Raw genomic sequence first — 24,619 nt, 5'->3', positions numbered from 1 at the left:
CTGGGTACTGAGATGTATGTGTGGTTCAGTACAGATCTCCATAGGGACACGGATCCTGGGTACTGAGATGTATGTGTGGTACAGTACAGATCTCCATGGGGACACGGTACAGATCTCCATGGGGACGTAGGTCCTGGGGAGTGAGATGTATGTGGGGGTAATGTACAGCTCTCACAGGTGGCATGAACTCTGAGCAGTGAATGAGATGTGTGTGTGTGTTCTTGTTTTCAGTTTCTACTAGCGGCATGGATCCTGGGGAGTCTGATGTATTTAATAATAGTGAGTAATGCCTTGTTATTTACCTAATAGGATTACTTTATAATCTAATATGTAACAAAAGGGAAAGTGAAGGATAAGAAGATTCTATGCGCTACATCAAACATGAGGAAATGAATGGCCCTCTGACCTTTGGGCCCTTTCACAGCGGAACAATTTGCAATGCAGTTTCAATTCAGTGGTAAACTTTTTTAGAACATCTGGCAGATAGTTATTCCTCTTTCTAGAATTTAAAACAATACTTGCGCAGCATCCCTAATATATATTGTAATTCAGGGAGATTTATTGCAAGCATTTGTTGTATACGGGTAATGGAAATTGCATCATTCCGACTTCAGATAATCTCCATTCGCAGGCATTATATGAATATGAAATGACAGGATCGCTATTCTGAAATTGTAGCATCATGTTATCATTCGCTGAAAAAGGAGAATCATTTATTTACACGGTAAAACATCACTAGATAGCGGATATTTTAGATTTCACTGTTTGAAACGTTCTTGAAGGAAAATGTTTAGAAGCACAGTTGTGTTTCACTAACCAGTGTAATTCTAGACAAGTGTTTTGGCATAATATCTGTGACTGTTAGGCCTCATTCACACAGCTAACTGTCGGCCCGCACAAATCCGTGCGGCATGTACGGCCGTATCGGGCTGCACCTGAGAAGCGCAGGTGCTGCGTGTGATTTGTACGCAGCAGCCTGTTCTTCTCCATGGGAGTATGCGGCCGTACGCTCACCCGAACTGCACTTCCGTGCGCGTGTCTGTGCTGGGACGCAGACAAAATCCATCCTATCTGAGTTGGAGTATGGACACCCGGACGGATGTGCAGTTCGGGTGAACGTACGGCTGCGTACTCCCATAGAGAACAGGCTGCTGCGTACAAATCACACACAGTACCTGCCCCTCGCAGGAGCGGCCCAATACGGCCGTGCACGCCGCACGGGTTTGTACGGGCCGGCTCTTAGCAGTGTGAATGAGGCCTTACGGTTTTTGGTTAGGGGCCCATTCATGTGTGCACTGGCGGTGCTCATTAGCTGATCCCAGCACATTGCACTGTTTTACTTTTTTCTTTTTTTTGTTAGAACTTTATTGAAATCATTAAGTCCTATTGCGGTTGTACGGTGCCGCATTATGTTGCGCTGAAAAAAAGGTATACAGTATATATTTTTTTTTTGTAGCGCACATCACAGCAGTGCGCTGGTGTGAACTGAGGCGGTTCAAAACAAGGCTTTGCGTGTATGTTGCAAAAAGCGCCCAGCACAGCCCTAATGCGTCTGAGGTGAATACGCCCTTAAGGTTCATTTTAAGGTTAAGCTGAGATTTCAAGAAGAACTTGATGTAAACTTGTCATGAGAGAAACACGGAGACTGACATTGCTGACCTTTTCTTCTGAAGATAATAGTTGCCATGGCGTCATACTGATTCTTTTTCTTCAGTAATTTGAGTTACGTGTCAAGATCAGGAGTGCAGATGAGGACTTTTCTGTGAAATTCCTGCATAATTATTTTGGCTTGGTGATTCGGAAAGTTTTGAAGCAAGAGGGTCAGTGTGACAGCCAGGCAGCAAGTAGCACTTTCAGAAGGAAAGGGCTAAGGGTTAAAGTGTATTTCCTTTTTCGAAGCCAAATTGGGATAACACCGATTTATGTTTGTTACATGTTCCCATTCACAAAGCATCAGCCAAAAAAAGTTTCTTGTAGTGCAAATTGCGTTTATTTGGATGAGGGTTTCTTGGCTTCTTAAAGGTTAAAATTTCATCTTGGCTTCTCCTTTGTAATGTTAAGAGGGGCTGTGAGGGGTATTAAAAAGTATTAAAAGCCTGACTTCTACATTCACATGTTAATGAGAAAAACACAATCCCTCAGATTTCAGTCCTAAGTCTTTCTATGAGGACAGATCACTGTGAAGGTGCTCCGAAAAACCTGGAATCCGCCATGTTGCCTGCTGCAACAAAATGTCTAAAAGATCAGAAGTCTTTTGTTAAAAACTATTTTGGATATGTTATGTGAATGGGAATACATAACAAACGTGTAGGTAACGAGTGGTTTTCTGGCATTTGACTGCAAAAGTGGAAATACGCCCAAAGTTTCATGGTTCTGGTCCCAATATGATCGGGAATTAAAGTGTGTGTGTGTGTGTGTGGGGGGAGGGGGGGTAATCCCAAATTTTGAGTTGCCACTAAAACAGAAATATCTTCTAGTGAGGACACTTGTTCCTGTGAAAACTGTAACAGAGGGAATTTCAGAGGGAGATATCCACTCACCTCCTGTCAAGTCTACAGAACAGGAAGTGTGTGGGATACACAAATGACAGCAGCTTTAACCCTTCTATTAAAGCAGAGCTGGTGCTAGTGTCAAGCGGCTGCTTGATGGTGCTGCTGGGGGGGGCGGATAGACCTTGGATATTAAGAGCAATGTTATGGCTCTCCGTCAGCTGTAGTGTTAGGCCCGCCCCCTGTTCCGTGCAGGCTGATTTTTGCTGAAGCGTTCTGTGTTGGTAGCTGTGCGCCCTGACCTCCTGTCTGTGAAGTGTCTCACAGAAATTCCTTCTGACTGGCCACTGTGTGTAATGTCAGATGATCGTTTTCACTGATGTCTCCACCGTCTCTTGCTCCCGAGCTGCAGGTATGGGGGAGGGGTGTGTATTTCTCGTTGTAATGGGTGAAGATAACTGGTCTTAACCTTTTTCCCGCTGCTTTTCCTGAAGTGTGTCCAAAATAATAAAATGACATTCCTTTCACCCCTGTCCTCTCAACATTCTCTTCTCTGCTGATCTTGTTTCTGACCCCACAATGAACAGCCTCTTAGGCCAGGTTCACACTTGGGTGATCTGTGACTGCGCGGCAATTGTGCACGGATTGCCATTTTTATGGAATCCCAGTTGCCTCAGGCAGATCGTGCGGTGATGATGCCCATGCATTCGTGCACGATCGCGGTTTAAAAAAAAACTGCATGATGTATGTCATCATGTGCCTTTTTTCAGCGATTTCTGCGCAGACGTAACCCCATTGAAATCAATTGGGCCGCACGGCAACCGCTGTGTGCAGCCGCATACGATCGCACGGTCCCGGGATCGCGAAGTCTGCATTACCATTATGTGTGTGGATTAACCTCTCTGGGTTGCTCTGCAGCATATGACTATTAACCCCTCACTAATTAGTCTTTAGTGTACTGTATATGCAATTAAAGGAGAATTATGAGGTGAGTGAAAGACCCTCATCCCCATAATTCAAGCTGACCTGTGACAATTAAGCTGTCACAGGTCAGCTCTGTAGAGTGGGAAGTCCGCGATCACTGACTTCCTGATCATCTCCCTGCAGAGAGCGGTGATTGTCAGTCACCTCTCCCCGCAGGGATTCCCCCCACCTCCCCTCTCCAATCCTCCAGGGCTGACTGGGCACAGCGGGCTCTGCCTCCAGCTGGGTGGATCTCAACAGTATTGTTGGGATCTGTCCAGGCTGTGACGCTCAGTATATAGCTCCCACTATATACTGAGCTTTGGGTCACAAGAGGAGGTTAACATATGTCCTCCCTTGACCCTGAAGAGAACTAAGGGATAACAAGCTTACCCCATAGTTCTCTTTTGACTTCAGAGACCACTTAACAGAGCATACTCCTCCGGTCACCCAAAACTCAGTATATAGTGCGCTATTGCCCGCTATATGCTGAGAGCGCAGAGCTGCACCGCAGTCGGACGGATTCCGGCAATACCGTAGAGATCCCACCTAGAGGCAGAGCCAGCTGTGCCCGCCCCCCTCCCCGTCCATCCCTTCAGTCAGCGCCAAAGAAATAGAAAGAAGAGGGGGGAATCTCTGCGGAGAGCGGTGACTGATAGTCTCCACTCTCTGCCGGATGAGGATCGGGAAGTCAGTGGTCAGCGGTGTGTGTTCTCTGACTTCCGGATCAACAGAGCCAATCGGTGACAGCTTCTTTGTCACAGGCTGACTTGAATTATGGGGATAAGGGTTTTTCACTCGCCCTATATTTCTCCTTTAACACCATCCACTGCCTTCATTTCACAGTCTCATGACATGCACACACTTGGCCACTTAATTGGACCTTCCTGCTTCTAGTGAGGAAATGCGTTCAGGTTTTGGGGTAGACTGAATGTGCTCAGGGACGGCACTAGCGTAAGGCTGCATAAGCAGCCATCTGAGTGCACAGGGTGCAGGAGGGGGGGGGTGCAAAAATGCTCCTTCGCCTGTGTAGGCAAAAATCCTTGCACCGGCCCTGTATTAAAGGTTTGGGCTTTTGTTTTCTCATTTTGTCTCTCATAGTTGAGGTCTACCTATGATGCCAATTACAGGTCTCTCTCATCTTTTTAAGTGGGAGAACTTGCACAATTGGTGGCTGACTAAATACTTTTTTGCCCCACTGTACTTTTGGCCAGTAACCTGCCCGAGCATGCACATAGAGGTAATTTCTTGAACGTGGATGTTTTGCACTCAAACTTTCCCGCGTGTGCATGCAAACACCGGTGCCGACGTTTGCTGGCGTACACCCTAGCACAACCTTTTCTATTCATTGCTATGGATCCAAAACTGTTCCCTAATACAGGTGTATTTTACGCTGTATGAAGCTATGCCTGTATTTGGTCTGAGCCTAAAACCTTTCATACATGGCATACAAACATAACAACTAAAACATGAAAGACCAGAAAAAGCTCTTATTGCTTTTGTATACATAGTTACATAGTATTTGAGGCTGAATAAAGTTCAACCTTTTGTGTGAAGTCTTGTTCACACCAAGTGCGGAGCAGATGCAGAGCAATTACAGAACGCATCAAACATGCATCCAATGTATTCCAATGGTATGTTGGGCTCTACTTCACATCACAGCGTTCAGTTCCAGAGCATGTGGAAAAACTGCAGCATGCCCTATTTTTTTCTGCTCTGAAACGCACCAAAACGCATGCAAATGCATCAAAAATGCATGCAAACGCAGGGAAGGCCCATTTTAGGCAAAAGAATCGGACCGGTACACGGCAAAACGCACTGCATATGCAGAAACTCATGCAGATCTGGTCCGGATGGTGTGAACAAGCTCTTAGTGTGTGTGTAGTGCGTGCATGTATACTATTTACCAAGTAAAAATCCTCATCTTACCACCTTCAGCTTCCTAATAAACTGTGTAAATATTTAGACTTCAGATGCAGACAAAAGATTCTTTTTAATGCCCAGTGTCTTGGCAGCCTTTAGTTTATGTGGTGCCACTATCTTCGTAGCTCTGAAGGCATGCATACATTATTACACACCCTGCACATGTGCGTGAGATGGCACATGAAACCAACAATGCCAGGCCTCTGGGCACTCCAACAGGCAATGCAGTGTGTGTGTGTATATATATGTATAATGTGTGTGTGTGTGTATATGTGTGTATATATGTGTGTATATATGTATGTATGTATGTATATATATATATATATATATATATATATTATATACACACACACGCGCACAGTATTTTTTTGATAAATTTAGTTCCACTTAAAGTGTAAAAGTCAAGCTAATTGTTTGTTGTGGGTGAATGACAGTCCCTCTTCCGGGGGGGGGGTCTAATGCATTTGCCACAGTTAATTAAATGTGACGTGGGTGTTGAAAAAGGCCCAGCAGCGACACTTCTCGAAGCACTATGATGTCTGTGTGTAAATTAATAATGTAAGATGTTGTCTCTCAAAGGTCTGGAGCCCCGCTAGGTACAGGGACCTGGATGTAGCACTGACTTACTAGGCCCTAAGTGACCACACAGGCAGTTGTGCTCCAATCCTAGCTAATTAATTTCCTAATAGGAAACGTACTGCTTTTTTATTCGGCTCAAGCTCCGTACACGTGTGTATTGCCTGGCGTACTCTCCACAGAAGTCAACCATAACTTCATCGATTGCATTATCATATATGGTCAGTAAGGGCTCTTTGTAAAATACTCCTATGTACACTAGATATTTTTGGTATAGGCTGGCGGAAAAAAAATCCAGCTTAAAAAAAATGTTAGTTTAGGTGTGTATTTACGGACATAGAGGCATATGTGCACACCTCATTCTGTTTGCCTGTATGTTCATTTATTAGAATTAGTGTGTGCACGCGCTATGCTAGAGAGCTCCCCTCTGAGCACAGGTTTGGGGCATTTACTTTTTATTCTGAATGTCCGGATCCAAATGCCACAATCTGAACACAGTGGCTAAAAGAGAGCTGCGCTCAGAGGCATGAAAAAAAACAAACTAACCAAAACTAAAAGTGATGTTTTTTCTGCCTGTGTGCATGAGGCCTTGTACTAATTCTATATACAGTCCATATATATACATTTTTTTATTTAAGCAAAGACCTTTTAGCTTAGTCCAAAAATACCCTCAGTTTAAAAATACAGCTGAATGAACAGAAGACGTATGAGGGTAAGAAATGGCTTGGTGACCTCCTGGTATTTTTGTGTAGAGGAGTAATGTTACAATATAAATGTACAATGTGTCCCTGTGGGGATCTCACATTGTCTGTTTAGGTTTATAAAGGTCACTGCGACAACCCTTTCATGTTTGTACATAGGTCTTTTTTTTTCTGTCATGGCAGTGACAACTCGTTTTCTAATGATATGCTGGTTGCCATATGCAATTTTCCTTAAATGAGAACTATGGGGTCAGGGCTTTTCCCCATACTTCTCCTCAGGGTAACGGGAGGACACAAACTAGCGTCCTCCCGTCACCCAAAGCTCTCAGTATACCGCAAGCTATACTGAGACTCCGCAGCCGGAACGGATCCCGATGGGTAGGTAATTGTGTCTCTTTAAAACATTCCTAAGAGGACTAGGTGTTCATGATTGAAAGGTCCATACAAATGTATTATTTTGTGCTGGCATCAGGTGGTGCTTTGAAATAACAGTGCATGTAACTATGGGAATACACATTTAATGAGGCTTAATTACTGAAACTAAAACGTAGAAGAAAAACATTTGATTACTTAGCAGGAAATAAAGGCACCTCTCTCAAGTGGGTGTGAATCGCTCACAATAACTCCTTGCATTGAAAAGTTTTTAATTAATGTGTCGAGAAGACCTAGCTGCTATCCCTTGCAAGTGAATGCATAATTAGGATCTACACAGCGTGAAGCGAATCTAGTTGTGTAAACACATATTTTAAATCTAGAAGATACTTTTATAGACAAAGGAACCGCTATTCCCTCCCTCCCCCACCCCATCCATGTTTGAGGCCACTGGGGGGTGCTTTTGTAGTAAAGGCAGGCTAGTCAATGCAAATAGTTTCCGTATATATATATATCTAAAAGAAAACATCACTTTTATTTAAGAAAAATGATGCAATTTATGCATCATTTTGTAATTTACTCTTATTAGAACTTATATTTCCATATATTCTGCAACCAGCTTGTCTTTTAAATTAAAAAAACAACTATGGCCAAACCTTTTTTATGACGATAGTGCTCTTTTGGGTCATGGGAGGACATTTACTAATGCCTTCCTGTGACCCAAAGTCAGCATCTAGTGAGCTACCTGCAGAACCATGCTGCGGCTGTGAAAGATTCTGACAGTATTGTTGGGATCCACTCTGCTGCCCGATTGACAGCTGGCTCTACCTGCCCCATCGCATCTGTCCTTCCAATGAATGGTGGAGGAATAGAGAGGGTCGAGGAGGGAATCTCAGCGAGGAGCGGTGACTGACGGTGACCGCTCTGCAGAGAGAAACTGTGAGTTTAGCGATCAGTGGTATGGCATTGCATGCTTGAGCCAAAGAACTGGAGTGTGACAGCTTCATTATCCACTTGGCTCGAAGGAATGTAGTGCAGGTTTAGAGAGCAGTAACAAGAACATTTGTCAAGACACCATTCACACCTGTGATTAGGGCTATTCTGAATTTGGGATGCAGAAATCTGCGTATTCCTGTGCCCTTAATTTGAGGTGTGTGCGAATAGATACCACCTTTGCAAAGCAATGACAGGCCGATGATAGCTGTTCGGATAAAATTGGACACTTTGCCAATTACCTGCGTATAGGGACAGATGATCATCCCTGGAAAATCACTCTGCATCCAGGGATGATCATCTGTACTTCACTACATGTATTCAGTGGTGATGGATTACATGCGAACAGCTGAAGCCACCGCCAACCTTGAGGTTTGTAACTATGATCCGCAGATGCTGGATAGGGTTAGCTTTTTTTCTCCTCACATGGCGGTATTTGAGACTGGTGATTGGCTGCTCAGCCTGATCACTGCATCTTGGAAAGAGATCACATGTTCCCCCATACCTGGAAGCATCTGATAATTACCAAAGGCTTTTCAGAGCAATAGAGGGATGGGGAGTGCGGAGAAGGGATTGATCAGCAGGTATATAAGGGCCGCTTGACAGATTCAGAGCAGTGTATAAAACAGTTAGTAAAAAGAAAATTGTCATAAATGGGCAGAGGGCTCCTGATGGTTTTCTAGTGTCAGATTTAATATTGCGGCTGCCACTATAGTTTTATAGAATTGCTCTAATAGAAAATGTATAATTTCACTACGAAAAAGTCTGCCATGGTTCGTTACCACTCAGCTCTTGATCTACTGAGCCGGTATGTGACACCTGCAGTGCCACAATCCAGCTTTAAATATTGGGAAGACCGCATTATACTCTCACAATACTTCTCCTTCATTAGACTGCTTTGCTTGTCATTCCCACAAACATATCACAGGTAAAACATAAACAATAAATTGACTTTTGTATTGTCACTTAAAGTCTCCATTAAGGCCTCATTCACACTGCTAATAGCCGGCCCGTACAGATCCGTGCGGTGTGCACGGCCGTATCGGGCCGCTCCTGAGAAGGACAGCAAGCAAGCAATCCTGCAAACAATTTACTCAATGCTCCGAAAAGGCAGAACAAGAATAGGGAGCTTCCAAATTTAAATGCAAGTGAACCACACTTTTAAATACATAAATATTTTAATAGACAAATATTTCTCCTCAGCCACAGAATTAATCCGGAGTGCTCCAGTCTGACAGTCTTCATACCAAAAGTGGAAAATTCTACTTAACGGTAAAAGGTACAAAGAGCAAAAGGCTTTGGCTTTAGTTCTCTTTTAAAAGGCTTGTAGTTTTAGACATGATCGGTGCCGGTCACAATCTGGGTGCCTGGCATCTTATCAGTGAAAATGGTAAACAGAGGATGTGCTTAACACTAGAATTTGGAATTGGGATGTTTCCATAGGTTGACCTAGTTTAATGTCCTTTTCTTTGACATTGAGCACATGAGTATTTTTATCTCCAAGCTTTGTGCCAAGAATAGATTGACATATAGCAGCAGTCATCATATGCCATTCATGTAATCTTGGCTTGGCTGATTTGGTCATCTTGCAGATTATCTCCATTCATAGGGATGAAGCTATAGATTTGAGGCTTTCTGAAGTAAAAATAGAAAATGCATTGATATGTTGAAGAGCTGATAACTGGGAAGTCTCCTGGAAATCTCTTACATGAGGATTTTGCCGTGTAGTGCAGCGACTTTTTGTTTACAAAGTACAAATTGCAAAGCTTTTTGTTAGCTTTGAACATTTTTAATGATCATATGCTGTCAATATTGCACTATTTTATCTTTTAATTAAAGGCCTGTTTACATCTATGCATTTCAATTTTTTTAATAGCACCCCAAAGCCCTGCAGAAATGTAAATGAGCCCCTAGTTTTTATTTTTCAGCTAGTAAACGTCATGTATGATGAAACACTGAACCATTTCTTACAAAACATTTTGATTGGCTTATACTTGCAGTGGGATTTTCTACTGGTAGGATTATAAGTGGTCAATTGGTACTTAAGATAATTTTTTGGCTTGTACTTTCAGAATTTGGAAAGGGGCTTTGTGTAAATAGGCTGCATTTTGTCCAATGGATCAGCCAATTCAGGCACTCTGTTCTTTTGTATAGTTCCCTGCCAAGGCAAACGCTGAATGGTCATTCCGAAGCTGACATTTTCACTTGGGTGCTGGATGTGCCTCCGTATTTAATGCCTGTGGGTACGTAGCTCTGAGACCAACATATTTGGATATGTCATCTTGTCTTAAAGAGACTCCCTCACTAATGTAAAACATTGCAGGTAGACACACAGAAATGCTTACTTATGAGGTGGTGGGAATGTGCCAACAGCTGGTCCATCCTAAAAAGAAGGCAGGACAGAACTTTGGAAACATTTTTGGGGTAGGCTTTACTCCTTGTGATAAGGGCCTTGCGATAAGATATGGAAACAGCAAACGGATGCTCCTCGAGTTACGATCGTTCGCATGGTTTTTCAGCTTTCTGATCGTATATGATAGAGTAAATATACTGCATACAGATGCTCCTTGGGTTGTGTATATACTGTACTGTATATATCATAGCTTAGCCCATCTTAAACTTGGCTAAAACACTTAAATTGACCTACAGATGGGCAAAAGCCTACTGGTGATAATAAAGTGTGGAATATCTCGTGTATATACAACTCTGCTCCCATTGCTTTCTGATGGTTTTATCAGAAACGTAACCCCATTGTATATAGAGGAGGGACAGCATAGGTTATTTTTTCTTTGAAGGTGAACCAACCCTTTATGCTGGCCATGACTTTAAAGGGTTTATTCTTCTTTGTTAAATGTGGTATGTCGAGGATTCTGATGACTATGTACTCTAACAAACTAGGAATTCAGTTGGCCAGTTCAAAATGTTAATCTGATTTTCCCATTTAAATCCTTTCCTTGACAAAGAAAAACTATCTTCAGACTTTCACTTAATACAGTCTATCATGATTCGGAGCTATAGGTTTTTCCTAAATATTGTATTATTACTATTATTTTCCATAGTAAGGGGAGCTTTATTCTTCCTGGTACTAACTCTTGCCCCTTTTTCTATGGAATTTGTTGTTCCATAGACAAAGAAAGTTGTTTTAAATTTAAGCTCATAAGTGGTCCTTGATTTCATGCATCTGGCCATCTGCATGCCAATGGTTGGGCACCTAAGGCCACTTCATTTTTTTAACCTGAGGGTAACAAGGTTTACAGTACAAGTACCTCAATGCTGTTTCTTTAGACACTTTGTAGGCCAGGCCAGGTCAGGTCCATATTACATTAAACTGGCTCTAAGAAATATGTATACTTGAAAACTAGTAGGGCATATCAAGAATTTTGAGGCGCTTGATTAAGTGAGATATAATACAGGAAGTGCTTGCCATACATGGATGTCATAATTACAAACACACTGCTCTACAATACCTACCCATTGTTGAGGAACATAATTTATGCTTGGCATTTTATTTATGCTTGGTTCTGTTTTGGTGTCTGTCTTGTTTTTCAGTGTGAGGAATTATGTGATGTTTTTATTGTTCTGGAACATCAGAAGGATCTGCGATAATCTGTATAGATATCTATAAAGCCATTCACTTGTTGCAACTACAATCGTGTAGTAATTGTATTTTTAGATGTTTATGCCAGACATGAATGTAGAACTAGCTCAACGATGGCATTCTAGCTCTTAGAACATCAGACTGATAACAATAACAGCTGCCTGTGTTTGGCTCAGTTCATATGTAGCACATCATTGGAATGGGTGAGAGAATGTACTATATGAAATGCAAAGTTATGCACTTTGGGACAAAAAACACGCAAATGGGTTATACAATAATGGGTATGCCGCTAGGGAAGTCTGAAATGGAGAAAGATTTGGGGGTCACTGTAGACTATAAACTCAATAATAGATTACAATGCCAGGTTGCGGTAAGCAAAGCTAGTAGAGTCCTGTCCTGCATCAAGAAGGGAATGTTTTGCAGGGATATGTCTATAATTTTGCCACTTTACACATCACTGGTTCGGCCTCACCTGGAGTATGCGGTGCAGTTTTGGGCACCGGTACACAGAGGGGATGTCCTTGAACTGGAGAAAGTCCAGCGAAGGGCAACCAAACTCATCAAAGGGATGGAGGACCAGAGCTATGAGACACGGTTACTAAATTTAAATATGTTCACGCTGGAACTAAGGAGATTAAGGGGGGACATGATTTTCATGTACAAAATGTTCCATAGTCAAAGCAACATTAGCAACAAACTCTTTACGATTAATTCCGTAACAAAGACTAGAGGCCACCACCTGAAACTGGTAGAAAAAAAATTCAAACACAAGGGGCGGAGGGGGTTCTTCTCAGTTCGCGCGGTTAGGGTCTGGAACTCGTTGCCACAAGCAGTGATTTCAGCTAATAGTGTGGAATCGTTCAAGAAGCTTTTGGACGAGTTCCTGAGAAACGGTAATATACAGGGGTACAAGTACTCCTAAAAACGAGATGACTCGGGGATCTTTACACACACACACAATAGGTTGGACTTGATGGACATGTGTCTTTATTCAACCTCAAATACTATGTAACTATGTAACTATGTATATTTTCTGCCAATTTAGACAGCAATATTAGGAAAGGAGGCAGCAGAGTGGCAAAACTAGGCGTTCAAAAAAAGTCTACGGAAATGTAAATTAGATGCAGCGTCCTGACACTGCACCCGGCAGTATGCTGTTAAAGGGCTCAGCTATACAAGAGATTTGACCATCAAGTTGTATTAAATGAACCCTTTTTCCTTCTTTGCAAGCCAATGAATTCAGTGTGGCACATTAATGAACAGTCAACATGGGGCTATTCCTACTAGACAGGTAAAATGAACACATGAAGCTTGTCTGGCTCTAGTTGGCTAACTCTTGTAACCTATTCACTTTAGGACACAAGTGGTTATAGGGCAATAGCCAGATTGGTGGACTTGCCTTTTAAAATATAAATGTTTTACGATAGATAAAGAAGGCTTTGCACTTAAAGTACATAAAATTGTGGTTCAGACTGCAAGTGAAATGACGATTGCCTAATACTGTCTCAGAAATACTGCAGTTGTGCTGAAGACAGAAAATCTAGTTGGTTTACTTTCAAGTGGATGTAAACCCAATAACTAAAATCTCAAATAACATCTTAATGGAATTTTAAAAGTTATTTGTCCTAAATATTTTTAAATCTGCAGCTTCCATTAAAAGACTACAGAGCGATCCTGCCAAGAAGGTCCTTGCTTAAGCACTTTCTGTTATTGGGTGACAAACATCTACAGGTTGTGCTACTGCGATGTCACTCTGATGCACGTGTCCCTGATGGGGATTAACAGTACCCTTGCAAACACTCAGGGAGTGACTGAAAGAGGCTGAAGGTGACCAGCAGCACAGAGTTACATAGAAAGAATGGGACAAAAGGTTGAAAACTGTATTTTTGGCAAAGAAAGCATAACAATTGTTAGGAACACACAATGCTTTAGCAAACTAAAAGTCATCATGTTAGGGTTCAGTTCTTCGATCCATTGCAACCAGATTTGAACTTTCAAGGATTTAATTTCAAATAAAAACATACAAGAAGAACAACAGTAAAAAAGGAGATCTCCCCCCCCCAAACAATTCGAGCATTTCGTAAGGCAGTCATAGAGCAACAAAGGTCTTATTAAAACAGTGAGCCACAAATTGTATATATTAGTTCACATGAATAAAGTAACTAAAAAAAGGCCTTATAATGAGACTGACATAGAAGATTAGTGAACTAGATAGTGCAATACGTGCGAGATCTCCTCTAATAGCCTAGGTGGGAAACAGACAAAGAAACGTAGATAGACAAAAAGGAAAGGACATAGAAAAAGAAAGTAGGCTCCGAACGTCAAACTCCATTGAACAGTCAGTATAATCCGATTAATATTCAGAATGCATCAGATATGCCCATATCATGTAACCAGGGGTTCCAAACTGCCTCAAACTGTTTACGCCTGTCTTGAATAATGCTACGGATTTTTTTCATGAGTCATGATCCATGAAAACTTAGATTTAACGTAAGTGAAGGGTACAGAGGGTGCTTTCCAGGCTCTGACTATAGAAATTTTAGCTGTGGCAACCAAATTTTGTAGATCTCCTAATACTCTTTTTGGCATTGGCTTTGATACGTTTTCGTAGCTAGTTATTCAAGACCGGAGATTTTGTTACTGGAGCAATATAAGAAGTCATAAGATAATTAAGCCCGTTGAGTCTATCAGCAGCTGCACATTATTGAAAATACTTGTTTCGGATGGCTTGGCCCTTTAATACTGAACGTTACCTCACAGAACTTTTGATAACTTATGTTTCTGATGGAACTTTTAATAACTTATGTTTCTGATGTCTCCTGACAGTTTTTGCTGGTATCAGCACGAAGTATCTGTTCTCTATTAAACTCTTGCAAAGTCAGAACTCATGCAAAGTCAAACCGTGGTAGCAGAGAAATTCTCCCTTGCACATAATCCTTCTCTTGTTACAGATGGGCCTCTTACCGCTCCAAGAGCTTTACTGTCCAGAGCCAGACAGATGTGAGCTACACATTCACACCATGCTACAACAGAAAGGGTAGCATGTGTCCTGGGTTTTTTTTTTTTTATTACTTAAATCTTTAGAGAGTTTAAATGTCTTATGTATAAGGGAGACTGTATGCTTGAGAGGTGTTGTGTACATAGTTTCTATAAACTGTGGAATACTTTGGACAGACAGTGAAAGCAACCGGATTGACTGAATGTTGCTGAACTAGACCAGAGTGAACCTTTGCTCTGAACATTGCCAGTTTTGTTACAAGTTTGGAGGCGTCATTTGGAATGTGGGTTGTATCTGATCTACCAAGGCCTCTAGCAAGATTTTAGTTGCCTTTCCTATTGCACAGTTAATTTATACTTACTGAAGAGGACAAAGTTAAATAATACGTAATTCATGGTGCCTCATTTTCATGAGTAGTTCTGAGAATGTCAGAGCGTGCCGTCACCAACCGCTTTAGAAAATGCAAGTGGCCATTTTGCATTCTCTATAGAATTGTGTTTTTGATGTGGCTTATAGAGGACCTGTACTGTGGAAGCTGTGCCCAGAAAAGGCAAGCAAAGCACAAGTCACCAGTATTGCCTGTAGGATCCCTGCAGCTAATCTTTTCTCATTACTGACTTACCACTGTACAGAGGTGGCCATCTTGGTAGTGGTAGGGCTTTTCTTCTTCATTTTAGAGCCACCCTCCTGATGAACAATGGGCTGGTGGGGTAGTGATCAAAAAGCAGGAGTGGTGCAGAATGCATTGAATCCACAGGATAAATGAACCAGAAGTAGGGAGATTCTTGTGCTGCCACTTTCTCTCCTATATGGACTGTGAGCAGCACAGTATTGACATCACCAGATCTCACTCCAAATCCCATGAGACAGTCGGACAGCAGTACGTCTTTCACTGCAGATTTACAGCGATGAGGCTAAAGGCATAGGATGTGCGCAGCTGTTTTTACAAGACAAGAAAAAATAGATTGTTCAGGGTACTGCTTAGGCACAATTAGCATATCTAGATGTTTCCTATAAGACAGGGATGTCCAAACTGCGGCCCTCTAGCTGTGGTGGAACTACGAATCTCATGAGGCTTTGCAAGATTCTCACAGACATGACTCCCGGAGAGAGATGCTTCATGGGATTTGTAGTTTCACCACAGCTGGAGGGCCGCAGTTTGGACATCCCTGCTGTAAGAGGCCACATCTTCACCTCTTTGACTACATGTCCACATTGAGCAACTTTGAACCCAATGCCACAGAAATAACATCAGTTTCCAGGAGTCAAATAAAAGAAAAATTAAAAAACAGTCCCACATCACCATCTTCTCTTCTGATGACACGCGTGCTGTGGTGTGTCATCAGGAGGCTAGCCACAAGAACCAGGAAAAAAACAGCCTGACCACTGATGATGCACAGTGATGCATGTGCATCTTTGGATAATTAACCTGAAGCCTCCTGGGATGCGTGACACTACAGAAAAAAGGTATATAAAAAAAAAAGACAGACTCCTGGCAATTGTGTGAAAGGAAGGGGAAGAATTCATATTGTGGAAAGTGGGTAAAGGTCAACTTTAATTGCTGCACATCCCCAACACACACACTTTTCTTGCTACCCTGACTACTGGCCCTAAAGCTAAATACGGCCAGGTTAACTGGTACACTTAAATGTTTGGTACAATACAGAATAATAATAATAACTTTTAGTTTCTGATCAGTCAAATTTTTTTGTGGGGCATTTATAATGTATTAAATATTTTCAGGAGAGAGTGAATGTTGTATGGGAAGCATATGTTGGCTGCTGAGTGCAGGTCTGGAATGTACATATTGAAGCTTCTACCTCAGGGGATTTGTTAGATATAGAAACCCTACTTGCCTCCCAGCTGGTCCCCAGGCATATTATTTCCCTGTTGCCAATGGCTAGATTGAAAAGTTAAAACATCATTGCTAAGCCAAGGGAAAGCACAGCGAGTCTCTTCTGTAATTCCTCATCACTTGTGAAACTCCATGGTTGCTTTGTGTGGGGTCACTAAAGCACCTCTGTGGTGCAGCTCATGGCAGAATTGTAATGTGGTAGGGTGGTGATTGGCACTTAACGGGGACATGTTTTAGCTAAGCAAGTGTGACTTAGAATGTCCTTCATCCCTTTCTTGTGGCCAGGAATCCAGGAGAGCCACACGCAATACATCACAGGGTCTGGAAGAATAAAAAGCTTAAATTAATCTGTTACTATATTTGAAGATGAGACTTTTTTTATATTTAAGTGTTCCTATAGGTGAAAGGAAATGCATTTTATATGTTGCTAAGGAAGGGAGCTATACACCTGTACTGCCAAATCACTCCTGGGTTTCTTCAGATTGTCCTAATTTTTTGATCTAGAAATGGGAAAGGCTGAAGGGTATGTCTAAATAAAATCCATTTTTTATTAGAGATTGGCCATTCTGAAAGCCTAACATCCTTTTTTCTATTTTGAATACCTATTTTTGAATAGTGTCTTTTTTATTTGTAACTCAGTTGAATAATAACTAGGAATTTACATTTCACTATTTTAAATTAAATGTAATTACCCTCCTATGCATGTTTTTTCCCCAAAGTGTCATCCGCAGTATATATATTTTAAGACAATGTTATGTACAACATATAGATTGTGCTGGGTATGAAAAATAGAAATGCGTGGTTCTTGAGATCCCTCCCAGTTGTAACATTAAGGGATCTTCAGTACTTGCAACCCCCTTGTACCGGGATCCTGTCCTGTTTGCAGAAGTCCAGCAAATAAAATATAATGGTTTCCTTTGAAATGCATTTATGGTCACCCACTGTACTAGTTTTTATCAAAAGATTTCACTGCAAATGAAAGTTAGATATTGTACTTCTTCTATTTTTATGAAATCCTAGATTGTGTATGAAGCAGGGCACCTCAGTATATCTGTTGAGGTATATAAAGATACTAAATGATTACCCTTTTAGTTCGCTATTGCTTGCCTTAAAACCGCATTTCCAATGAAATCATAAGCCCATTTTTCAATTTTGGTTGTGGCTATCCTGGCTTCCACTTCATTTGTAAGTGTATCATACAATAAAGAGCACTGATGTGTGTGTGTGTGTGTTATAATCTTCAGTGCCGAGTCATAACCGGTGTCCTGAGTAATATTTGAGAAGTCAGATCTGGTCCCGGATTTTAGAAGTAGTAGAACAAGCTGAAGTGGTAATAGTTTTTTAGTGCAAATAAATGTTGGAGAAAGGGAGGGCGCTCATGTTGACATAGCCGATGGCGTTCAGGCATGTGTCAGGGGAAGAGGCACTGACTATACTGAACATGTACGTTTGTGGTTCTGCTATGAACCTTTCCAGTTCAATGTCACTTTTGTCCTTTCCTCACCCTTGTGACTCCACATGAAACAGCACCATCTTTTCTGTTGGTTGAACTTGATGGACTTGTCTTTTTTCAACCTATGTAACTTGCCATTCTCATAACAAATTGATGTACTGCAATCCAGTCCCGCTGCCTTCCTGCACCTTTTATCAAATATATGATTGTATACCAATGCATTTAAAGCAAACCTATATTGAGAGAACAGAGCTGCCACTGCTGAACTCCTATTGAAGATACTTGTTACCTCTCTGTTTCTGGCCACTGCATCTAACCCTGCACATAAAGTCTGGTAGCTGTCTGAAATAATTGGTATCATCCATATGGAACGATCCCCTCCTGCGTGTATGGATACCTTTACACGTAAGTACTGGGCTTGATTGGTTTTGCTGCTGTGATTGTGGTCCATGTAATTCTAATTTAAACATCAATCTGAAAAAGAAAGCCTGCTACCTGCTTCCACTTCACCAAACAAGTAATTTCCTTGTCACTGCGTCTGACACTTGTGTGCTTAATGCGCTCACCTTGTCAGTGTCCACAGGGACCAAACAAACTAATACAGACTTTTAACTGCTTGCTAGATTGACAAGTTAGCTATATTGCCAGGAACTTCAGTTCAGTACGAACTGTGTAACAATGGTAAGCCTCTTCTGGCTCTGTGGAGCGTACAACATTTTCATCTATATCTATGCAGTCAACCTAAATCTAAAGGGCCAAGGTCCTTCCATTGTTTTAGAATTTCTGTAATTGGCAATGGAAAAATGCCGCTGCACACCAAACAGCTAAAATCCCAGCTGAAACATAAACTATGTATAGGAAAGTGTTTTTTTCTGCTGAAACATTGACGCACATATTCCTGTGACTCACCCACCCTCACCCAGTGTTGTACTTTTCTGCAGACTTTGTCCTTCTCCAACCCCTTGCCTGCTTTTTGGGCTGTTAGGATATACTGTATATCTTTATTCTGGCGATGGCCACCCCAAGTTTTCTCCCTTCTGTAAGCCAACCTAGGCAGGCACTTCCTACTAACCATCACTTTACAGAGTAGGCATTTTCACTTGGAGCATGTAGTGTATAGACGACTTGAACAATTATTTTATTATTTTTTAAATGGTCAGAAGTAAGCTAGATGGTTAAATATATTTCTGGTCTTTGAACCTTCAAGGAATCAGACAGACCCGATAGTTAAAGGAGCTTTTTAATGAGTTCTGTTGCTAATATCTAGAGCTGTATATAAAGTAGAAAATCTTGATAAATGAATCTGTCAGTCATGTTTTACATGAACTGAAAGTTATTAATATTTTTGGATGGGAGAAGCACCTAGGACTAGGTGATGTCACATGACAAATTGACATACACATGGTTCTCCCATGATGATCAATATTTATGCACAATACATTCTCCTAAAGTTTCAAGTCCCTTTGATGCCTTGTGTCATCAGATGCACCTTCTTTATTGGCTCAAGCCAGTATTCAGGGGAGGACTATGCACTGATTCTCTAGACCAGTGGACACAGGGGGTGCTTAAGCACTGTAAAGGTTGTAGTAGCTGTACATCTACAGTTGAGTGATGCTTGAAAACTGCAAAGCCTGCGGTAGTAGTACATCTCTAGTTGGGCTTCATAAGTGGTGCTGAAACACTATAAAGACATTTCTAAAGGTTGTAGAGGTTCTGGTTGGTACATCTCTAAGTAAATATCACAGGTGGTACTCGTGTTCTGTAAATATTGTGGTGGTACTTTTCTACTTAAATGTCATAGGTAGCACTCAAGTATTGTAAGGGTCGTATATCTCTGAAGGCATGTTCACACCATGTCGGGATCATGTCCAGACCAGAACAGTTTGTTCCCGGACCAAAAAAGCATCCAGATGTATCCCCATTGTATTTCTGGGCTCTTTTCACACCAGCGCAGTCCATTCCGGCCCAGGTGAAAAAAATACTGCTTGTCTCTTTTTCTCTGGTCTGGAACGCATGGAAATGCATAAAATGCATGCAAACGCATTGGAATGTACTGAACTGCACCTGAAATCCCATTTTATGCTCAGAAAAAAAAGTACCTGCACCAGAATGTGCAAAAAAATGCTCCAGATTTTCTCTGCTCTGGTTTTGCTAAATCCCTCTTGTTGTATATAGATAGCACATGCATACCCTGCCACATACTGCCCCCAATCACTGAGATGACACTTTGCTACTTGGCTGTACAGAAGCCAAAAGAAATGAAATGCTGTAGTAGCACAGTTAGATGGACTGTATATCTAAGTTGTAGATGAATAGAAATAGGCCATTGGCAGTGTGAACAATTGACATGAAGCCCTATTGTATGAATGCTGGAAGCCAACAAATGGCACAAATATAGATCTTATACACAGATTAGATACCTTTTGTTTCAATTGCCTATTGACTGTAGATAACATTTGGTTTGTTTGCTATGGGCAGTGAATTTATTTTTTTGCTGAGGGAGTTAGAGCAGCTGTTTGGAAACATGACAGTAAGTGCTTGGGCAAAAACTTAAAGAAACAATGTACATCCTACATAGACTTACCTCCAGCCTTTTAATATAGGCATTGTTTTGTGTTTTTGTACGCATTTCAGGATTCAGCGTCTATTTTGCTGCTTTTTTTTTTACATGATGGACAGATGACCCTTTGCTGTCGGCCTATGGCTAATTAGTGGTGGTGGTTGGGTATAGAAGTGTAGGATGACAGTCAAGTAGGCTATACACGCTTGGAATTTCAGACGGTTCTTGATGAACTGGCGGAAATTCGCTGCGTGCATGCCACTCTAAGCACCCTTCCACTCGTTATACATTGACCAGCTGATTGAAGAAGCAATCGGAAAATTCTTGGCCAAACAAATGTAACAGCCAATCAGCTGCCAGCTCCGTTTGGGTATTCTGATAGATGATCAACGTTCGTAAGCGTTGATGAATGAATCTGTTCTATTTTTTTTTGTTCAGCCTGTGGGTTGAAAAAAATAGCACCATGTATACCCAACTTAAGACCTTTTTTCAGCAGCACCCACAATACAGCTTTAAATGGACGTTTTGACTGGGATTTAAAAAAAAAGCCAGAAAGTGTTCTGTTTTTATTTCTTCACTCAAATACAGATATTCACCCACTGTTGATTGCCTGTGACAGCTTTTCATAGCAAAAAAAAGCAAACCATGCAAACAGCAATTTTAGCAAACTGCCCAAAGTTAAATATGAATGTTGTGGTAACAAGCTTATTCCATTTCCATTTTGTGTTTTAGATTTAAGTAAGGCAATGTCTGGAGGGATGTCGCAGTTCCAAGAAGCCATCAGACATGAATTGGAGGAGGCCATGAAGGTCGACCTGGAAAAGATATTGGCTACGGCATCTGAGGATGAACTGGAGGTACTGGTGCAGCAATTTTGTTTCCTCTTAAAATATCATTGTACCTTTTTTACCAGTCCAACCTGCTAGATTCTGGAGATTCCAGACACCATTATCTGCAGGTTACTTATGATATCATTTCTCTCTTAAAAGTATTTTCTGGTTCAAGTGTTTAAAGTGACACTAAACTCGGGAGTTAAAAATGCATTCCAGTAGCTTAACTATTAACAAAAATGTATCTTATTTGTGTATCACTCTTCTGTAGAGCATCAAATCATCTCTGAATTGGTGCTGACACTGTCCTTCCTTCTGGAGGCTGACTACATTTGTCCCCATGGTCCCTGTGTGTGTTTGTTAAGTAGATTGGACTACAATCTCAATACAAGTTCGCAAACTAAACATGAGATTGTAGTCCATCATGGGATTCTTTTATATTTTTGTTCACTCCCAGCTCACCATTCTCTGTGCCGCAGAAAGCCAAGAGTATACTTGGTTGGACACTATTGCCCAGTGAGACATGCAGTAGGCCATGCAGCCATTTAAAAGTGGAAGTAAAGGGTGGTGGGGGCGGCCAACATTTGCCATAATGTGCAAATATGCACAGCATACTTCCATACTACCTCCAGCATTGAGAGGGCTGAGCTCCTCACATCTACTTAATTCTGTACATTTTCATGGTTTACTTCCTCTTTAGGAAGCACATAGTGAACTTTTCTTGGCAGCATACATTGCAGCATACGTCATCAGAGTTTTACCGTTCAGGTTCTGCTGATAAGCACCATTCACTTTCAGGTTGTAAGTGCAGTTAAGCTTTTTATTATATTATTAATAAAGTGATAAGTATGCTAAGCTGACATGTCTTGTTTGTGTTTCCTTTTTTTCTAATGCAGTTTGGCCAATGCTGAGCTGATACTAAGGCTGACATGCCTATGCTTAAAATTTTTACCAGTACTCACAAACAGTATTCAATTCTTTAACCGGGAATTTTATTTCAAAGTCTTTGGGGCCAAAAATGCACTATTCTGCTCTTGTACTACAAGTAGTGCATAAATACAAACTTACAAATGCACAAAAAAGCCTCTAAATCGCCTGACTGCCCTCAAGCTAAGGTGTAAATGGGGCCTGAATGTCACATCTAAATGTTTTTTTTTTTCAGATAAGTGTTTATTCCCTTCAACGTTTGTTTATTGAACAATGACTGTTGTAAACATGCACCCAGTCCCTGTTTGAATAGCTGTGGTTCACTTTTCCCATTATTATTATTATTATTATTATTATTATTATTATTATTATTATTTTATTTTTTTTTTAAATGGTAGCTATCACCTGACTTTACGAAACCTCTTGATTTGCTTCTTTTTAACACAAAATTATGAAGTGATGGGAATACTTTGCTAAATGTTTGTGTGGGATAAAGTCAAACTAAATTTTCATGTACTTATAAAATAAACATCATGCATTGATGGTTTGGAAGCCTGGCCCCACCCCTTTACATTTTCTAAGCCTCACCATGGCTCATTACTGCAATGAGCGACTTCACTGGCTAATAAGAGACAAAAATGGGCTGGATATAAGTGTAGTCTAAAGCTTATGGGTACCCTGGGTGCTAACACTAGGGAAGGTCCTGATGTTAAAGGAGAAGTATTGGGAGAGTAAATTTACTCCTCCCAATGTTTAGAGCCAGCATGTGACACTCCTGCTGTCACATGCTGCTTCTATAAATCAAGAGCTGACTGATCACAAACCACTGATCGCTCAGCTCACAGTCTTCTCCCTGCAGAGAGCGATGACTGCCCGCAGGGATTCCCCCCCCCCCGCTCTCTGTTCCTCTAGCACTCATTGGAGGGACAGACAGGGGGGGGGGACAGACAGGGAGGGGAGTACACAGCTGGCAGAGCCAGCTGTCCATCTGTCATTCAGGCAGTGGGGTGGATCCCAATGATATTGTTGGAATATCTCCCGGCTGCAGAGCTGGTTTTGGGTCATAGTACTCCATTGACCCAAAATAGGACTAAAGCCAAAAAAGATATTACTGTTTTCTTTTAAGGCACATTGAGGTGGGGCTGTATATCAAAATTTAGCTCAAATGGAGTAGAGTGATCCCCTCTCTGGTTAAGATTGCCCTCGTGTGTGATTCTTTGAAAAGGAATTTCCAGCTAATTGAAAGTGACACTATATTTGGTAGTTAGACCTTAAAAATGTGTTCAAGTACCTTAACTTAGTACCTTAACTATTAACAAAAATGTATCTGATTTGTGCGTCACTCACTGTAGATCGTCAAATCATCTTTGAGTTCCTGCTGGCACTGTCCTTCCTTCTGGAGGGTGGCTACTTTTGTTCCCCTTGGTCCCTGTGTGTGTTGTAAAGTAGCCACTGCTCCAAGCTCAATCCCGTGATGGACTACAATCTCATGTTTAGTTTAATCATTTGCAATGAGATTGTAGTCTCACGGGATCAAGCCTGGAGTGGTGGCTACTTTACAACGCATACATATACAATGCGGAACGATTGAGTGATACTCAAATAAGCTAAATTTTTGTTGCATTTTTAAGATTGAACTCCTGAGTTTAGTGTCCTTTTAACTTACATAGTTACATAGTTACATAGTATTTGAGGTTGAATAAAGACATTAGTCCATCAAGTCCAACCTATTAGGATCTCATGCTAGGAGTACCCGTACCCCTGTATATTACGGTCCCTTAAGAAATCGTCCAAAAGTTTCTTGAACAATTCCACATTATTTGCTGAAATCACCGCCTGTGGCAGTGAGTTCCAGACCCTAACTGATCTTACTGTGAAGAACCCCCTTCGCCCCTTGTGCTGGAATTTTTTTTCCATCAATTTTAGGTGATGGCCTCTAGTTTTTGTAACGGAGTTAATTTTAAACAGTTTATCGCTAATGTTGCTGCCACCATTAAACATTTTGTACATGGAAATCATATCCCCCCTTAATCTCCTCACCTCTAATGTGAACATGTTTAAATTTAGTAGCCTCGTCTCGTAGCTCTGGTCCTCCATACCCCTAATTAGTTTGGTTGCCCTTCGCTGGACTTTTTCCAACTCAAGGACATCTTTTCTTAGTACTGGTGACCAGAACTGGACCGCGTACTCCAGATGAGGTCGAACCAATGATCTATAAAGTGGCAAAATTATAGACTTGTCCCTGCAATACATCCCCTTTTTAATACAGGACAAGACCCTGCTAGCTTTGTTTACAGCAGCCTGTCACTGCAAACTACCTTTCAGTTTGTGGTCTACAATGACCCCCAAATCCTTCTCCATTTCTGACTTCCCCAGCGGCA

The 24,619-nt window shown here is 41.4% G+C and overlaps 1 protein-coding gene across 1 annotated transcript in view; it reads left to right on the top strand.

Moving 5' to 3' along the window:
• The window catches only part of UGP2 (UDP-glucose pyrophosphorylase 2), a 95,306-nt gene that overhangs the window by 12,554 nt on the left and 58,133 nt on the right, over positions 1-24,619 (top strand). Inside the window, exon 2 of the mRNA XM_018555957.1 lies at positions 21,214-21,338. Coding sequence (XP_018411459.1) covers positions 21,228-21,338 — 111 coding nt within the window. The 5' untranslated portion in view covers positions 21,214-21,227. The remainder of the gene's footprint in view (positions 1-21,213; positions 21,339-24,619) is intronic.

Source organism: Nanorana parkeri, unplaced genomic scaffold (assembly GCF_000935625.1).
Source record: "Nanorana parkeri isolate BGI_ZX_2015 unplaced genomic scaffold, ASM93562v1 scaffold11, whole genome shotgun sequence".
NCBI classification, from domain to species: Eukaryota; Metazoa; Chordata; class Amphibia; order Anura; family Dicroglossidae; genus Nanorana; species Nanorana parkeri.
This window is presented reverse-complemented; position numbering and strand designations above follow the sequence as displayed.